The following is an 18,524-nucleotide window of genomic DNA, read 5'->3' on the forward strand; positions in this document are numbered from 1 at the left end:
CTACGGCTACATTGGGGACTGACACCACTCTCCTAAAAAAACAAGTTTCTGAACTACGCACCGCTCATGCTGCCATGGACCACAAGCTGGACGATTACAAAGGTAGGATGCGGCGCAACAACGTCCGCATTCTTGGGATTCCGGTGCGGGCGGAGGGGCAGGCTGCGGACCTCTTTGTAGAGGAACTCATAGTTAAACAGCTTCAGCCAAGCTGTCTAAGTGCTTCTCCGTCGAGCGGGTCCATTGGGTACCTGGGGGGGGGGGGGTGTTTACCAAAGCTGTGTGCCCCCCCTCCCCGAACAGCTCTTGGCCCGCATATTTAACTTTCGTGACCGTGATGTGATCCTCCAGACCGCCCGAGCGGCCCCTCCATTGACAATCGAAAACAGCAGGATCACGTTCTTTCCGGACTTCACTTTGAAGGTCCAGAAGCAAAGGCGTAGCTTCTTGGAGGTGAAACGTGCCCTTAGAGACCAGGAGCTCAAATATGCCATGATGTTCCCAGCTAAACTCAGTGTTAAATCTGAGGGTAAGCTCTGGTTTTTCATGAGGCCGGAGGACGCCTGGGACTGGCTCGAAGGCTGACGCACTGTTGGCAAACGACAGCTCAATTCCCCGTCTGCAACTGGACATGGCGATTGGCGGCAACAGCGGCGCTCCCCTCCTCATTCTGACTCCCACGGACCCGTGGGGTGACTATGAATGCCGTCATTGTGGCTTAGTTAGTGTTAAGTTAGGCACTTGTGCATGCTCGGGGCTCGCGAGGACCCCATGTTTTTTGAGTTGTAGACAATATGGTTTATATATGATCTTGGTTTAAATTGCAAAAGGTGCCCTTGACCTATTAAATGTCTAAAAGTTATGCTCATGGGGCCTAGCGGCCCGGGCGGATATTTCGGTATTGAATACAATGTGTGTCGGGAGTGGAGTGGCCCATGTTCCCGAAGTTCATGAGGGTGGGCAACAGGCACTCTGCAAGTTTTTTTGGGGGGGGAGGGGGGTATTTTTATGCACGCTATGTAGGAGGGCAGGTTGGGGGGGTTCTAGTTTGGAGGGGGGGTTTGTTTAACATGTTTCTTCGTTTTTTTGCATTGGTGCACCATACTTCAAGGCATTATACGATCAAACATGCTCCTACATTATATTGTACATGTGATCATTTCAGGCGCTGCCTTCAGCAACTTATAGACATGTGTCGTGCCGGGAGTAGGGTTTTCTACTGTCCCTCCTGGATGAGTCCATCCGAGTTAGTGACCTCTTTATCGCAAGTGTTTGATGGCACCTGGTACGGGACTTAAAGTGACCACTTGGAATGTAAATGGGTTGGGGGACAAGAATAAACAGGGTATTGTATTACGATATGTTAAAAGACAAGAACTCGACTTGGTACTGTTGCAAGAGACTCACTTGGTTGGAAATTCCTGTATGGCCCTGAATAGGAAGGGGCACAATATGGTGGTGCACTCCGGGTTTACATCGGGTTCCAGGGGAGTGAGAGTTCTTCTCCGAAGAAGTTGCCCATACATAACACATGGACAGAGACTCTGGGCAGGTTTTCAGCCGTCACTGGCACATGAGAAGGATGCACGCTAAATATTGTCTCCGTCTATGCCCCCCCCCCGGACTACAGCAACTGACACTATGTGATGTTGGGACGCTTTTATTGGAACTACCCATGGGAATATTGTTACTAGGGGGTGACTTCAATTTAACGATGGATGGCTCAAGTGATCGTCTCCCACCCCGAAATGACCCGACACGGGGCTCACAGCTCCAGGAATTTGCCAACGCCCTGGGTATTGTAGACATATGAAGGTGGCTGAACCCTACACTCACTCACTACACCTTTCAATCGGGAGCACATGGTAGTCAGTCCCGCATTGATTACATGTTCACCCATGCTCAAGACATATATACTTTCAAGTGGGCCCACTGTTTGGCTCGAGGAATCTGACCATTCGCCTCTTTTGACGACTTTTGGCCAGGTACGAACCAGGCAACCTTGCTCTATTAAGATTCAGCTAGGGGCTCTTAAAATTCCACACATTAGAGAGGCCCTCTTTCAGGACACTGACTATTATTTTGAGAACGTGGGATCGGTGACCTAGACAGTGACGCTCTGGGGGGCATATGGAGCAGTAATTAAGGGTAGAGCTCTATCCTTGATGGTGAGGCACCGAACCGTACGCCCCCGCAGGGTGGTCGAAATAGAAACGGACATTAGCCCTGGAAACTGCCCTTTCCCAGTCCCCTGATCCCAATGTACAACACACCCTCAAAATCAAGCGGCAAGATTTTAGACCGCTCCTTCTGGAGGAAGCCACGATGCGTTCCTTGAATACCAGGCATCTCATTTATGAGCGGGGCGAGGGCACAGGCAAGCTCTTAGCTTGACTGGAGCGTAAAGAGCAGGCGACAAGATGGGTCCATGCTATACCGGACTCCAATAAGGTCCTCCATACTGATCCCCAGGAGATCACGGATATATTTGCCTCGTACTTTGAAGACGTATATGGGGCCCCTGATGACTCTCCGGCCTCACTATCAGCTGATCTCCTCGCCAGAATCAACATGGTGTGCCTTTCCCCGCAGGATAGGGAAGCCTTGGAGGCAGACATTTCAGCAACGGCGATTCAAAAAGCCATAATGGGGAAAGGTTCCGGCAAAGAGATGGGACCTAATGGGCTTCCCATCGAGCTCTTCAAACCCATGTCTGCTAAATTAGCACCTCATCTTTTGGACCTCTATAACGAATGCCACCAGTCGGGGCTCCTTTCAGTGGAGATGCGTACTGCAGCTATAGTGGTAGTGCACAAACCAAAAAAGCCAGCGGAAGAATGCAAAATGTACTGCCCAATATCCCTACTAACAGTAGAGGCCAAAATCCTCGCCAAGCTCCTTGCTACCCGACTCCTCCCATATATCACTGAGTTAATTCACCCAGACCAATCCGGCTTCATGCAGGGTAGGAATACAGCCAGGAATCTACGGAGGGTACCTGGGGCGAATAAGCACTATGGAAGAGGAAGCAATCCTGTTATCCCTTGACGCCACAATGGCATTTGATACTATCGACTGGAACTTCCTCTTTGCTGTGTTGAGCCGCATAGGATTCAGCCCCAAACTGATTGGCTGGATTAGGCTACTATATACACAAACCAACTGCAAAAGTCACTGTCAATCATCGCTCTCCTACTTTCCCCGTTCATCGGGGCACAAGGCAGGGTTGCCCGCTCTCCTCACTTTTTTTGCTCTTGTATTAGAGCCTCTTGCGGTGTGGATTAGGGGAGACCCGGGGGTGGGAGATTCAAATGGACACACGATCACGCGCACCGCATTTCCCTATACGCAAAAGATATCCTCCTCTGCCTAACGTTCTCAGCCCGTTCGCTGCGGAGAGTGCTCCATATATTTCATATCTTTGGAGCGCATTCTGGATATCAGATAAATTGGTCCAACTCCCAGATATACACACTGTGGGGCGAGCCCCCACCCAGCCCTCGGGGATATGAGATACCTGTGGCCACTCAAGGCTTCTGTTATTTGGGAGGGTTCGTAACAGCAGACACTAAACTCTTTTTCGAGCGGAATCTACTGGAACCCCTCCCAACGTTTTAAATCGGACGGCCGCCATTGGTGTTCTCTCCCTCTTACCCTTTTGGGACGAGCATCCCTATTTAAGATGCGTGCGCTCCCGCAGTTTCTCTATGCTCTCCAGAATGCTCCATACCCGGTCCCAGAATCATACTTTGCCCAAATCGACAGTGTGGTACGGGGTTTACTCTGAGAGGACTGCCCACCTCGGATCGCCATGAATAAACTCACCATGGGATGGTATGACGGGGGGATTAGATTGCCTGCTATACGGCTTTACTATCAGGCATCCCAACTGACGGTAATTAATAATTGGGTTTTCGGCCCACACGGCAATCCAAACTTCCGCACCGACCACTGGCTCATGGATAGAGGGGGCTAAAATTAGGGTGCTGTACACCACCCCCGTAAGCTTAACTTAACAGGCCCCACGGCTCGCAGTGTTGAAATATGGCACAGAATTACGAGAAGACTGGGGTGGCACAACCGCTTAACGAAAGCAACTCCGTTATGGGAACTGGATATCCTGGGTTGTGTCAGTAGATGCCCTGGATTTGATAAGTGAGACATTATTGGGGTCTCTACAGTGGGAGACATATGGGTGAAGGGGAAACTCCCCACATTCTCTGACCTCCAGACTAAATACCACTTCAAACCCTTGGAGACGTTTAGATATCTCCAAGTCAGACACGCTGTCCCTGCGGCCTTACCGAGGGAAACCCCTCTACCGGACTCTTCTCCTCTCGAGGATCGGTTATTAATGGATCCTATGGAACGTAAGGCTATCTCCCTAACGTATAAAAAACTGGTAAACGATCATAGTGATCCTATGCATAAATTACGCGTGAACTGGAAGTCTGACTTCGGGATATAGACGACAACTGGAGAGACACCCTCGCCTCTCCTTGAAAAGTAGTAATCCCAATGCTTCTCCGCCTCATACAGCTTAAAATACTACACCGTGTATACTGTGATGCTAAGTTATTGTTCCGACTGTCTTCGTCACTGCAACCAAGTCGGTACTTTCCACATCCAGTGAGAATGTCCACACATACAAAACTATTGGGAAAGTGACACTCCAAATGGCTAGGACGTGTGAAAGCCCCTGCATCCCTCTCCTAAACTCTGCCTCCTCAACGTATGGGACGCTACCGACCTCTCCTAGATGGAAAAAGCTTGGGACGCAATGGGATGGATGTTTGTGAAGCGTAATATTGCACAGAAATGGAGACAGGACACTAGTCCGCAAGTGTCGGACTGGGCAAAAGACATGGACTGTGCAATGATAGCTGAAAAAAACTTTTTCAAGGGACGGGGATGCCGCAGGAAATGGGATCATAAATGGGGGGAATGGAACAAATACCGCGGGGAAATCTGCATCTCCGCAACAGTGGAAACGCGGCGTGAGAGGCAAGAGCTAATGGCCCGCCTTATGACTGACACTGGGCCCCATCCACTAGCGGTGTGACACATAGATAACTGCGTGACCCCAACATAGCACTATGGTATGGTGTGAATGGATTTGGTTCATATATGTGCAATGAGTATACGCTGGGACCCCCCGGTGGTAGCGAACGTATGTAATACTCTATACGCTATACGTAATGATATTATGCCAATGTCTTGTTCTCAACTGTGGACATGTCAATATGAATGTATGTAATTTGCACGGATACTTTTTTCTTATTAATAAAAACAGTTTTTTAAAAAAAAGAAACAATGCAGGGATCCAGTTTACTATTGTTGTAATTGTTGGATAAGTACATTTGGTCGAAAAAGTCACATCATAACAGAGTGAAAGAGTTGTGAACTGATCAAATATACTGACGGCGCACTGATACAACTAAGTACTGTGTCGCCAATTAATATTGAAAAACAATTCTTTAAGATGAACTCATTTTTCTAACATTGTTTTAAAAAACTAACTAAATAGCTTTCTCACCTGAACACTTTGTAGTTCCAAGTGTTATCTGCACACACTTTTTTACTTTATTTGTATGTTTTATTATATAGTATGTCAGGTGAGAGGTTCACATATGTACAGAACTAAATACAAGGAGGACTGATAACATTTATGGCTGGGAAACAGCTGTGCCACAATCACACTCTGACCCCCCTGGTCCAATGCCTGTTTTAAGGGGCTCCTTCTGCAGGTTGATAAACATTACCTGCTTCCTCGAGAGGTTTTAACTCTTTGACCAAACAAGACTACACACAAATGGCGCTGCCAATCGAATGTCCCGAATCCATCCACACCTGTATTCATCGGACAACCTTGGAGCATCATTGGAAGCGCTCTGCTGCCATCATCTGGCCAAATGGTACCATGAACTCAGGCAAATGAACAAGAGACCCACTTCCCTTTCCAAAGGGCAGCAGAGCCTGCCCCGGCAGCCGGGCCACTTTTACTAGGTGTGCTGGGAATGTGGATTACAAGACAGCAAAGCAAGAAGTTCACAAGAATGAACAGTTTACACCAGAGGCGCTACTCCCACCACTGGTGCCGCAAGGAGTCCATGGCCGTCAGGCTGTTCCTTTCCACCCTGCACCAGGGGCGGCAGCATTCTCTCGGGACTGTAGCGTTAGCTGCACCATGTCCTTCCACTGCTCGTCGGAGATCTGCATGGCCCACGGTGGGACCCCCAGAGATGGCAGCTGGATTCCTGCCATGGTCTTCTTAACCAGCTCCACATGCGCTGCAATAGAAATACAACAAAATTAGCAAAGAGTCCCCCAAACCTTGAAAGGCGTTCTTGAGAGGCTGCCTATTTTAGCCAAACTACACAGCTCTCCTACTGCTGTCCTACTTGGTTTACATAGGTAGTGAACCTCATCAAGACTAGCTGTAACATTACAGGATATGAAGGCAGCCCTAACACCGGTAACTAGATCATTAGTTTCATTAGATCATTAGATCATCAAAGAAAAATGGACTTCATTTTCCACACCTTAAGATCGGACTCATGGGTAACCACCTTCAACTCACTTCTCCCTGTCTCAAAAACCACCCTCTCGGAACATAACCGGAAACTAACTATCTACCCCCTCAACCAACAGTATCTCTCCGGAGACATCAACATCACCATCTTCCGTAATGGCACCATTCTTATACAGGCGAAAGATAAAAACCTAGAGTTCTTCGACTCCCTCTTCCCCACTCTAAAGACGGCTACTGCTCTCTATCCTCACCAGCCACGCACCTCCCCCCCCAGTGGCTCCAGTCAATCTCCCAAGCCGCAAAGCAGGCGTCCTTCACCTCTTCGTACACCACCGCCCATGCCTACTCATTTCACCAGTCATTCGCCTCCCCCAACCCCGTCCCTCAATTCCCCTCCCCCCACGGCCACCTCCACTCCCTCCCTACCTCCCAGAACTCTGCTCCCCCCTCCCTCCCTTTCATCTCCCAATCCCCCAGACACCCCCCTTCCTCCCTACCTCCCAGAACTCTAACGTGCTCCATTCCACTCAGTGAAGATAACCACCTCTCACAAAGGGGCTGCAACCCTCCTCCCTCTCGTTTCCCTGACCACTTGATCTCGAAACCTGAACCGAATCCCCTTACCCCTGCTATCCCCCCAGTCATTATCCCACCCCAAACCCTTTCCCCCTCTCCGGCCCCCGCCCATCTGAACCCCAACGCTGTCTCAGTCCCTCCCTCCCCAACTATCCCTCCTAACAACATCTCGCCCCGCTACTTCTCTCCCTCTTCACTCCCTCCCTCCCACTTCGAGAAATCGATCCCTCCTACCTCCTCTCCCCCCCCACGAAGGCCCTACCCCTTCGCCCCTCTCACTTAAGGCCCAGCCCCCCCCTCACTACCCCTCCCCCAGCGCCCAGGATGTCACATCGCTTGGACCTTCTTGAAGCCCGTATCGCCACGCTGATCCTCGGACTTAAAGAAACCCTTTCCTCCCTTGAGAAACTCCAGCTACCCCCCCCACCTCGTCTCACCTCGCCCCCTACTGCAACCTCCCATTAGGAATGACGCCCCCCCCCCCCGATCGGACCCCTGTCCCCCCCAGGCTCTCGGCCTCCTCTTACTGAACCCCGGTCTGAATCACAAGTTGACTGTCCCAGAAGAACCTCTTCCTCTCTCTCCCCTCACGAAGTGAGCTACCGACTCACATCCCATAAACCCCCCCCAACCATCCTGCACAAGCTATACTCCCGCTTCCCTCTCTTCGATCCAAGTCATCACTGGTATGAGAAGAGACCCGCCTCACCGCAAAACCGCCAGACCCCCAGCCCATCTCACATCCCTACCTAGAGCGAATCTGGTCAACCGGAACCCGGATGCAAACCCCCCCATCAATTACATGCTCATCAACTGCAGATCAGCCGTCAAACATGCGACTGAACTAGCCGAAACTGTCCTCTCTCATGACCTAGATGCAGCCTTCATCACCGAAACATGGCTGAACACCATATCCCCTCCCATCTTGGACACGCTGGTGCCTCCCGGCTTCTCACTTATCCACAAAGACAGACCCTTACGCAAAGGAGGCGGAATAGCAATTATCTACAGAAGTGACCTCTCCATTACTGAATCCTCATCCCTCGTCTACAACTCCTTTGAATCCCTCTCGGTCAACATCAATTCGCCCCACCACAGCCCACTCCTTTGCCTTCTCCTTTACCACCCCCCAGGCAACGCTACTGTATTTGGCGAACAGCTGTCGGATCTGATCACTCAAACCTCTCTCAACAGTGATGTCAAAATAATTCTGGGCGACCTCAACCTAAGATGGAACGCAACCAAAAATCCGCTCATCCAATCTCTCACCTCCCTTCTACAAGACCACGATATGATCCAACACTGCTCAGAAGAAACACACCATAGAGGAGCGATCCTGGATGCAATCATTGCGGACAAAAAGACAATCTCCATTGACCACATCATCCCCGTGGACTGGTCCGACCACCACGCCATCCTCTTTCATATCAACCTCCCGGCTCTTTTCCTCCCACCCACCCAAACCTCCCCCAAGTGGGTCAGAAACTTATCGAAAGTCCCCCCAGACAAGTTACAAGATGCCATCAGTTCTCTCCTCCCGAGCTCGACAGAGCTCCTCTCAACCACGTATCTTACCTCGCTCTATCACTCCAACCTAGAGTGTGTCCTGGACCAGCTGGCACCTAGAAAACTAAAAAAAAACAGAAGCATTCCCTCCAGGTCTTGGTTCTCCACTGACATCAATGATGAACGCAGACTCCTAAGAGCCACGGAAAGATCCTGGAGAAACAACCCCACTGCCCTCAACCGGGACCAACTCAAAACAGCCCGCAAAACCTACCTTAATCATATCAAGAACAAAAAATCATTCTTCTTCTGCTCTGCTCTAGATGAGGCTAAAAACCGCCCCAAAGAACTCTTCAATATCATCAGAAACCAAACCTCCATACCCATGTCAGACAGCTTAACTGCGTCCAAATCCCAGTGCGACGACTTTGCTAACTTCTTCAACGAAAAAATTGCCTCAATTGACCAATCTTGCAGCAATCTTTCCGCCCTATCAGAGGTGCACCCTACTGCTTCGATCCACCCAAGTTCTTCAACGGCAACAACTCGCTGGTCTTCCTTCCAACCCATCCAAACCGAAGCGATAAGCGATCTCATGGCCATCGCAAATCCCTCGTCGCACTCATTCGATCAGCTGTTCTCGAGACTGACGAAAGACCTGAAACTTACTCTAGCCCCTATCTGGGCCAAGATTATCAACAGCTCCTTGAGCGATGGTTCAATTCCTGACTGCCTTAAACTAGGTCAAGTCACGCCACTCCTAAAAAAACCTGGCCTCGACCCTACGGTCCTGAACAACTTCAGACCAGTGTCAAACCTGCCGCTCTTATCGAAAATTTTGGAAAAATGTGTGCTATCTCAGCTAACACAACACCTGGAGATCTTGAATCTTCTTGACCCACACCAATCTGGGTTCAGAAAGGGCTGCAGCACAGAAACCGCAATCCTCAATGTGATGGATGACCTGCACAGGTCTCTCGACTCCAACCAATGTAGCCTCCTCATCCTCTTAGACCTCTCGGCAGCGTTCGACACAGTGGATCACAACCTACTACTCAATGTCCTTCAGAAGAGAGCGGGTTTGGATAAAACTGTTCTCAAATGGTTCGCCTCCTTTCTCAACAACCGCACTCAAACTATCAAAATTAAAAGCTACAACTCGGACCCCCTCCCCATTACTAGAGGAGTCCCACAGGGGTCAGTACTCTCTCCACAACTTTTCAACATCTACATGGAGCCCCTCACTAAAATTCTAAGGAACACCAACATCCCCTTTCACCTCTATGCGGACGACACACAACTCTACCTGGAAACCAATTCGATCACAGACATCCACAGACTAAATGACACTCTCACAAAGGTACAACACTGGCTCTCATCCAACCACCTCAAACTTAATGAAGAAAAGACTGAAGTGCTCCTCATCTCAAACAAAAATAAAAATAAAAATCCCCAAATACTCGAATGGCTCAAAGCTTTAAATGCCCTCAACGTTCCTCTTGTTCCTACAACCTCCGTCAAATCACTGGGGATCACTCTGGACACAAAACTGGACATGAAAGAACACATCTCTAAAACTGCCAAAAGTGCTTTCCTTAACCTGAAACTTCTTTACAAACTTAAACCCTTCCTCCCATTGAAAGACCTGAAACAGGCTACTCAGGCACTGGTACTCTCCAGGATCGACTATGGCATTGCTACTCTGACTGGAACAGCCAAATCTCACCTAGGTCCTCTGACGGCTACCCTGAATGCAGCAGCTAGAATGGTCACAGGAACTAAGAAATTTGAGCACATCTCCCCAGCTCTCAAGGACCTGAAATGGCTTCCTATTAATCATTGAGCCAACTTCCGCACAGCCTGCCTCACACACAAAGCCCTGCATACAGGTAAACCGGAATATCTGGCCAATAAACTCAAGAGAGCCGGTCAGTCCAGGACCCTCAGAAGCTCCAACACGCTCCTACTCATACCTCTGAAATCACAGAAACGCAAAAGATCTAACAGGTCCTTTGCGGGAAATGCTCCTAAAATATGGAACTCCATCCCCCCACACATCAGGATGACAACCTCCTTCCTAAAATTCAAGACACTACTAAAAACCTTCTTTCTTGAGCGAGCTGGATTGTAACGAGAATCTCTGTCTGACTGTTATAGTTCACTGTCTTTTTGTCCCAGTGAGAACCTGATGACTCTCCTTGTTCTCCGCCATGTCGCCTTCATGCTATCAATGTATAGATATTTACTTCCTACTATGCTTTCCCATACTTTCCCTTACTGAGTAACACAACAGGATACACCATAAACATGACCGACACCTGTGCTCAGAGGCTTGTGTCAACTCAGTAACACTACGGGCTACACCATGACCCCGTTCTAAACCTGTGTATAGGTGCTTGTGCTAACAGTGCTCGATGCACGCCGTCCTTGGGTTTGTACTATCCATGACTATCAGAGGTGCTGGCTGCGCACTGTCCAAATGTCTGTCCGATCGAATACAGACACTGTGCTGGCTGCGTGCTGTCCATGCGCCTGTATTCATTACAACTAAGAATCCTACTGCAGTGAAGCCCTTCTACGGTCTCCTTACTATCATGTAGAAGGTAATGAATCTTGAATTATTATAAAAATGGATACTACCGATAGAGGACATTACTACACAGCAGGCATTAAGGGAATCGCTCACTGTGACATGCCTCTTGTCTGTCGAAGCCCGCTCTCAGGCATGGTCTGAGTATCATCGCTTTCTGCTTATAAGTGAGTAATTCCCAACTTTTCAAACCAATTGCCACCTGGGGAAATCCCATCTGGTGATACAGTTCAAACAGTAACCCGTCACGCTTTGCCCACCTACTGGAAGAGTTGTGACACTCCAGGTAACTATCATCTCCTTACCCCCCTTCCCAAATCTCAGGCGTGTAGTCAATCTGATCACTGGTGACCCAAACAAATCTTCTTAAACTCCGCTTTGGGTCTTTTAAAGATCCAATAATTTCTTCTGGAGCGTGGCTCCGGGGCGGAGGCAGCCCGGCTCCGGGGCGGAGGCAGCCCCAGTCCCACCAGATAGGAGATGAGCCTAAGCTAGAGAAGTCTCTTAGGGCATCAGCAGTGGTTCCAACAGTGACTCAGATAAATAACTTACTTCCACGTTCTCTCATTAAATGAGCCATCCCTGCAGACACTCCTCCACAGAGGTCTCCTCAAGCACTGGCACTCAATCCATGCCTGGCATGTGCACAGTGACCACAAGTCACCACACACCCACATTTTACACCTCTGTAGTTACACACAACATGGGCCTGGTCTCCAAACACACTCTTTAATTCTTGTAGGTGAAAGGTCTCTCAAAGGGGGCAGAGTGGGTGTGTGCTCTGAAATACACCCACATGACCCATGTAGTGGTGCTGCAAGGGAACATTTACATGGAAGAGGTGCAGCTTAAAGTAGGGATGGAAGAGGATTTACAGCAAATGGTACCAGGAAGGATGCGCAGGACACCAGAGCGGGGAGAGGGAAGGATGCGCAGAACACCAGAGCAGGAAGAGGGAAGGATGCGCAGAACACCAGAGCATGAAGAGGGAAGGATGCGCAGAACACCAGAGCGGGGAGAGGGAAGGATGCGCAGAACACCAGAGCGGGGAGAGGGAAGGATACGCAGAACACCAGAGCGGGGAGAGGGAAGGATGCGCAGAACACCAGAGCGGGAAGATGGAACGATGCGCAGAACACCAGAGCAGGAAGAGGGAAGGATGCACAGAACACCAGAGCATGAAGAGCGAAGGATGCGCAGAACCCCAGAGCGGGAGAGGGAAGGATGCGCAGAACCCCAGAGCATGAAGAGCGAAGGATGCGCAGAACACCAGAGCATGAAGAGCAAAGGATGCGCAGAGCACCAGAGCGAGAAGAGCAAAGGATGCGCAGAACACCAAAGCATGAAGAGGGAAGGATGCGCAGAACACCAGAGCAGGAAGAGCGAAGAATGCGCAGAACACCAGAGCGGGAAGAGGGAAGGATGCGCAGAACACCAGAGCGGGAAGAGGAAAGGATGCGTAGAACACCAGAGCGGGAAGAGGAAAGGATTCGCAGAGCACCAGAGCGAGAAGAGCAAAGGATGCGCAGAACACCAAAGCATGAAGAGGGAAGGATGCGCAGAACACCAGAGCAGGAAGAGCGAAGAATGCGCAGAACACCAGAGCGGGAAGAGGGAAGGATGCGCAGAACACCAGAGCGGGAAGAGGAAAGGATGCGTAGAACACCAGAGCGGGAAGAGGAAAGGATGCGCAGAACACCAGAGCGGGAAGATGGAACGATGCGCAGAACACCAGAGCGGGAAGAGGGAAGGATGCGCAGAACACCAGAGCGGGAAGAGGGAAGGATGCGCAGAACACCAGAGCGGGAAGAGGGAAGGATGCGCAGAACACCAGAGCGGGGAGAGGGAAGGATACGCAGAACACCAGAGCGGGAAGATGGAACGATGCGCAGAACACCAGAGCAGGAAGAGGGAAGGATGCGCAGAACACCAGAGCATGAAGAGGAAAGGATGCGCAGAACCCCAGAGCATGAAGAGCGAAGGATGCGCAGAACCCCAGAGCGGGAGAGGGAAGGATGCGCAGAACCCCAGAGCATGAAGAGCGAAGCATGCGCAGAAAACCAGAGCTTGAAGAGCAAAGGATGCGCAGAGCACCAGAGCGAGAAGAGCAAAGGATGCGCAGAACACCAAAGCATGAAGAGGGAAGGATGCGCAGAACACCAGAGCAGGAAGAGCGAAGAATGCGCAGAACACCAGAGCGGGAAGAGGGAAGGATGCGCAGAACACCAGAGCGGGAAGAGGAAAGGATGCGTAGAACACCAGAGCGGGAAGAGGAAAGGATGCGAAGAACACCAGAGCGGGAAGATGGAACGATGCGCAGAACACCAGAGCGGGAAGAGGGAAGGATGCGCAGAACACCAGAGCGGGAAGAGGGAAGGATGCGCAGAACACCAGAGCGGGAAGAGGGAAGGATGCGCAGAACACCAGAGCGGGAAGAGGGAAGGATGCGCAGAACACCAGAGCGGGAAGATGGAACGATGCGCAGAACACCAGAGCGGGAAGAGGGAAGGATGCGAAGAACACCAGAGCGGGAAGAGGGAAGGATGCGCAGAACACCAGAGCGGGAAGAGGAAAGGATGCGTAGAACACCAGAGCGGGAAGAGGAAAGGATGCGAAGAACACCAGAGCGGGAAGATGGAACGATGCGCAGAACACCAGAGCGGGAAGAGGGAAGGATGCGCAGAACACCAGAGCGGGAAGAGGGAAGGATGCGCAGAACACCAGAGCGGGAAGAGGGAAGGATGCGCAGAACACCAGAGCGGGAAGAGGGAAGGATGCGCAGAACACCAGAGCGGGAAGATGGAACGATGCGCAGAACACCAGAGCGGGAAGAGGGAAGGATGCGCAGAACACCAGAGCGGGAAGAGGGAAGGATGCGCAGAACACCAGAGCGGGAAGATGGAACGATGCGCAGAACACCAGAGCAGGAAGAGCGAAGAATGCGCAGAACACCAGAGCGGGAAGAGGGAAGGATGCGCAGAACACCAGAGCGGGAAGAGGAAAGGATGCGTAGAACACCAGAGCGGGAAGAGGAAAGGATGCGAAGAACACCAGAGCGGGAAGATGGAACGATGCGCAGAACACCAGAGCGGGAAGAGGGAAGGATGCGCAGAACACCAGAGCGGGAAGAGGGAAGGATGCGAAGAACACCAGAGCGGGAAGAGGGAAGGATGCGCAGAACACCAGAGCATGAAGAGGGAAGGATGCGCAGAACACCAGAGCATGAAGAGGGAAGGATGCGCAGAACACCAGAGCATGAAGAGGGAAGGATGCACAGAACACCAGAGCAGGAAGAGGGAAGGATGCGCAGAACACCAGAGCGGGAAGAGGGAAGGATGCGAAGAACACCAGAGCGGGAAGAGGGAAGGATGCGCAGAACACCAGAGCATGAAGAGGGAAGGATGCGCAGAACACCAGAGCAGGAAGAGGGAAGGATGCGCAGAACACCAGAGCATGAAGAGGGAAGGATGCGCAGAACACCAGAGCGGGAAGAGGGGAGGCTGCGCAGAACACCAGAGCATGAAGAGGGAAGGATGCGCAGAACACCAGAGCGGGAAGAGGGAAGGCTGCGCAGAACACCAGAGCATGAAGAGGGAAGGCTGCGCAGAACACCAGAGCATGAAGAGGGAAGGATGCGCAGAACACCAGAGCGGGAAGAGGGAAGGCTGCGCAGAACACCAGAGCATGAAGAGGGAAGGCTGCGCAGAACACCAGAGCATGAAGAGGGAAGGATGCGCAGAACACCAGAGCATGAAGAGGGAAGGATGCACAGAACACCAGAGCATGAAGAGGGAAGGATGCGCAGAACACCAGAGCATGAAGAGGGAAGGATGCACAGAACACCAGAGCATGAAGAGGGAAGGCTGCGCAGAACACCAGAGCATGAAGAGGGAAGGATGCGCAGAACACCAGAGCATGAAGAGGGAAGGATGCACAGAACACCAGAGCGGGAAGAGGGAAGGCTGCGCAGAACACCAGAGCATGAAGAGGGAAGGATGCGCAGAACACCAGAGCGGGAAGAGGGAAGGCTGCGCAGAACACCAGAGCATGAAGAGGGAAGGATGCGCAGAACACCAGAGCGGGAAGAGGGAAGGCTGCGCAGAACACCAGAGCATGAAGAGGGAAGGATGCGCAGAACACCAGAGCGGGAAGAGGGAAGGCTGCGCAGAACACCAGAGCATGAAGAGGGAAGGATGCGCAGAACACCAGAGCGGGAAGGAGCTGGGCCCATGAGTCACAACAGGAGAGATTTGAAAAAGAAGGCCATGAGGCTGTAAATGTGTCCAGCCTCTTCCAGGGGTCTGGGGACGCGTGGAGCGAGAGGAGGCAGCACAGACATGAAGTGCCCCAGCCTGCAGAGTCCATGGGATCAGGCAGCACTGAGGGCGGAGGGTTACCTGCATCCATGGGAATGGAGATCGGACTATCGGTGGCGGAGGCTTCCACTGTGTCCTCGTCATCACTGTCCATAGGAGGGTCCGGGAGGTGCAGCCTCATCTCCTGTGGAAACAGAAGCACCATCGTCAGACACAGTATGCACACACACACACAGAGGCTCTTAGTCAGCAGGCCTCATCCACTGGGCTGCTGAGCTGCAGGTCACACTGTGCTTCTGCCCATCACAGCACAGGGCGACAAGCAAGGCCACTACTGATCTCTTGACTTGGATCGCAGAAAGCCGGAGGGCCTTGTTCACATCCACTTAAACACAGATCCCTTCTCTTCAATGACAAAGCCTTTGTAGGTGTGCTGTTTACATTGTATTGTGTAGATTATCTTTAAAAAGAAAACTCCGAAATTTGTCAGCACGTGCGGCGTTTTCTTTTAAGGTTGCCATTATAAAATGTGAACGTGAAATTGTATTTGCCTGAAATCTGAGCGCCTGCTTGGTTGAGGATTTCTACTTGTCACCATCACAAAAACATAACCATAACGCGAATGGTACAACTGAAAGGTTTAGTTTGCTTAAAAAAAATATCCCTAGTAAAAGAGACAAGTCAGTGACTTTTTTAACTTCGCATTTTTATTGCAAGCATCTGCTGGCACATTTAGGTAGCGGCCGGTTTTCATGCTTGCAATAAAAACCATGTTAAAAAACTAGCCATGGCACCAGCATACTAAAGATAGATACACTGGTACACCTTTGGGAGAAACAATGCAAGCTTCCCTCTTTCAGAACACGTGTGTAGCTAGGGCAACGCAAGCTTTCCCCATCAAAGGACATATACAAATGAGACAACACCAGGTCAAGCTCTGCTTACTCAGCTAACTCTCGCGAGTGGAGCGAGCTGTGTCGTTGTGGTTCATGTGTAAGATTTTATGCAGATTGTTTTTTTTAAGCATTTTTTTTTTAAATGTCGGCGCTCTGCACTGCTGTGTGTTGCAGTCTTGTTCCCTGGTCAGACCACTGTCTGGTGGCCTTTTCTGTGCTTTTTCGTAGGCTTGTTCCTACCAAGCCTAGCCAGGCAATTACTCTGACGAAGTAGACTATGTTTAATCCTGAAATCTTCTCTCAGACTCTTTCAAACACTAGCCCTATACTAGAAGAGAGGGATGTTGAAAACTGGATATCCGAAGCACTTGAGGAAATACCTTCCTGGACTACTCTGAATACTCAAAGGAAGAGGATATCTGAGCCCTGGTTTAACGACACCTTAATCATGGCTATAAAAAAATGCAAACAATTAGAACGCAGGTGGACGAAGGAATACAGTTCTATTAGTAGAGCTAAGTATAAAAACAAGCTTAAACAATATTATGCGCTAATTAGGAAATGTGCTATGGGCCCGATTCACAGAACTAACTTAAGACAAAATCCTAAACTTACTACCATTTCGGTATTCACAGAAGGCACTTACTCCTATTGGTATTCACAGAAGGCACTTACTCATTTTGTTATTCACAGAAGGCACTTACTCATTTTGGTATTCACAGAAGGCACTTACTCATTTTGGTATTCACAGATGGCACTTACTCATTTTGGTATTCACAGAAGACACTTACTCATTTTGGTATTCACAGAAGACACTTACTCATTTTGGTATTCACAGAAGGCACTTACCCATTTCGGTATTCACGGAAGGCACTTACCCATTTCGGTATTCACGGAAGGCACTTACTCATTTTGGTATACACAGAAGGCACTTACTCCTATTGGTATTCACAGAAGGCACTTACTCCTATTGGTATTCACAGAAGGCACTTACTCATTTTGTTATTCACAGAAGGCACTTACTCATTTTGTTATTCACAGAAGGCACTTTCTCATTTTGGTATTCACAGAAGGCACTTACTCATTTTGGTATTCACAGATGGCACTTACTCATTTTGGTATTCACAGAAGACACTTACTCATTTTGGTATTCACAGAAGACACTTACTCATTTTGGTATTCACAGAAGGCACTTACCCATTTCGGTATTCACAGAAGGCACTTACTCAGTTTGGTATTAACAGAAGACACTTACTCATTTTGGTATTCACAGAAGGCACTTACTCCTATTGGTATTCACAGAAGGCACTTACTCCTATTGGTATTCACAGAAGGCACTTACTCCTATTGGTATTCACAGAAGGCACTTACTCCTATTGGTATTCACAGAAGGCACTTACTCATTTTGTTATTCACAGAAGGCACTTACTCATTTTGTTATTCACAGAAGGCACTTACTCATTTTGGTATTCACAGAAGGCACTTACTCATTTTGGTATTCACAGAAGACACTTACTCATTTTGGTATTCACAGAAGGCACTTACCCATTTCGGTATTCACGGAAGGCACTTACCCATTTCGGTATTCACGGAAGGCACTTACTCATTTTGGTATACACAGAAGGCACTTACTCATTTCGGTATTCACAGAAGGCACTTACTCATTTTGGTATTCACAGAAGTTAGGACTCCTAACTTTAGGACTCCTAAATGCCTTCTGTGAATACGAAAATGGTAGTAAGTTTAGGATGTTGTCTTAAGTTAGTTCTGTGAATCGGGCCCTGTGACTTTTATACTGAAATACTTTCTATTCAAGTCACCAGTTGGTGAGGTTTTTGAAAAATGTGTTTCCACCAAAAACCCTTTTAATATCCCAGAGAGGCGCAAACTCAGTCCTCCCATTCTTGATGAGCAGCCGTTCTGAGCTGTTCTATAGTCGTCCCATGAGACTTCTGACCTTAAAGAGAGGTCATTTTATTAACCATAACAATGACTAGATGCGCACGTGAACTTCAGACAAAGACGGCTTACAAAAAATGGAACCCAACTAAGAGCTCTAACTACATATGTTCCAAGCTTAATACTTGACGCGGGCTCTGATAAGTCAG

The 18,524-nt window shown here is 49.7% G+C and overlaps 1 protein-coding gene across 3 annotated transcripts in view; it reads right to left on the bottom strand.

The window, feature by feature from the left end:
• Positions 1-5,574: 5,574 nt before the first annotated feature.
• The window catches only part of MEA1 (male-enhanced antigen 1), a 63,850-nt gene continuing 50,900 nt past the window's right edge, over positions 5,575-18,524 (bottom strand). For all 3 annotated transcript variants that reach the window (XM_078647247.1, XM_078647248.1, XM_078647246.1), the window contains exons 3-4: positions 15,602-15,704; positions 5,575-6,290 (exon numbers count right to left, since the gene is read on the bottom strand). In XM_078647247.1, the coding sequence (XP_078503373.1) occupies positions 6,118-6,290; positions 15,602-15,704 (276 nt within the window). In that variant the 3' untranslated portion in view covers positions 5,575-6,117. The remainder of the gene's footprint in view (positions 6,291-15,601; positions 15,705-18,524) is intronic.

Source organism: Lissotriton helveticus, chromosome 6 (assembly GCF_964261635.1).
Source record: "Lissotriton helveticus chromosome 6, aLisHel1.1, whole genome shotgun sequence".
Taxonomy (NCBI): Eukaryota; Metazoa; Chordata; class Amphibia; order Caudata; family Salamandridae; genus Lissotriton; species Lissotriton helveticus.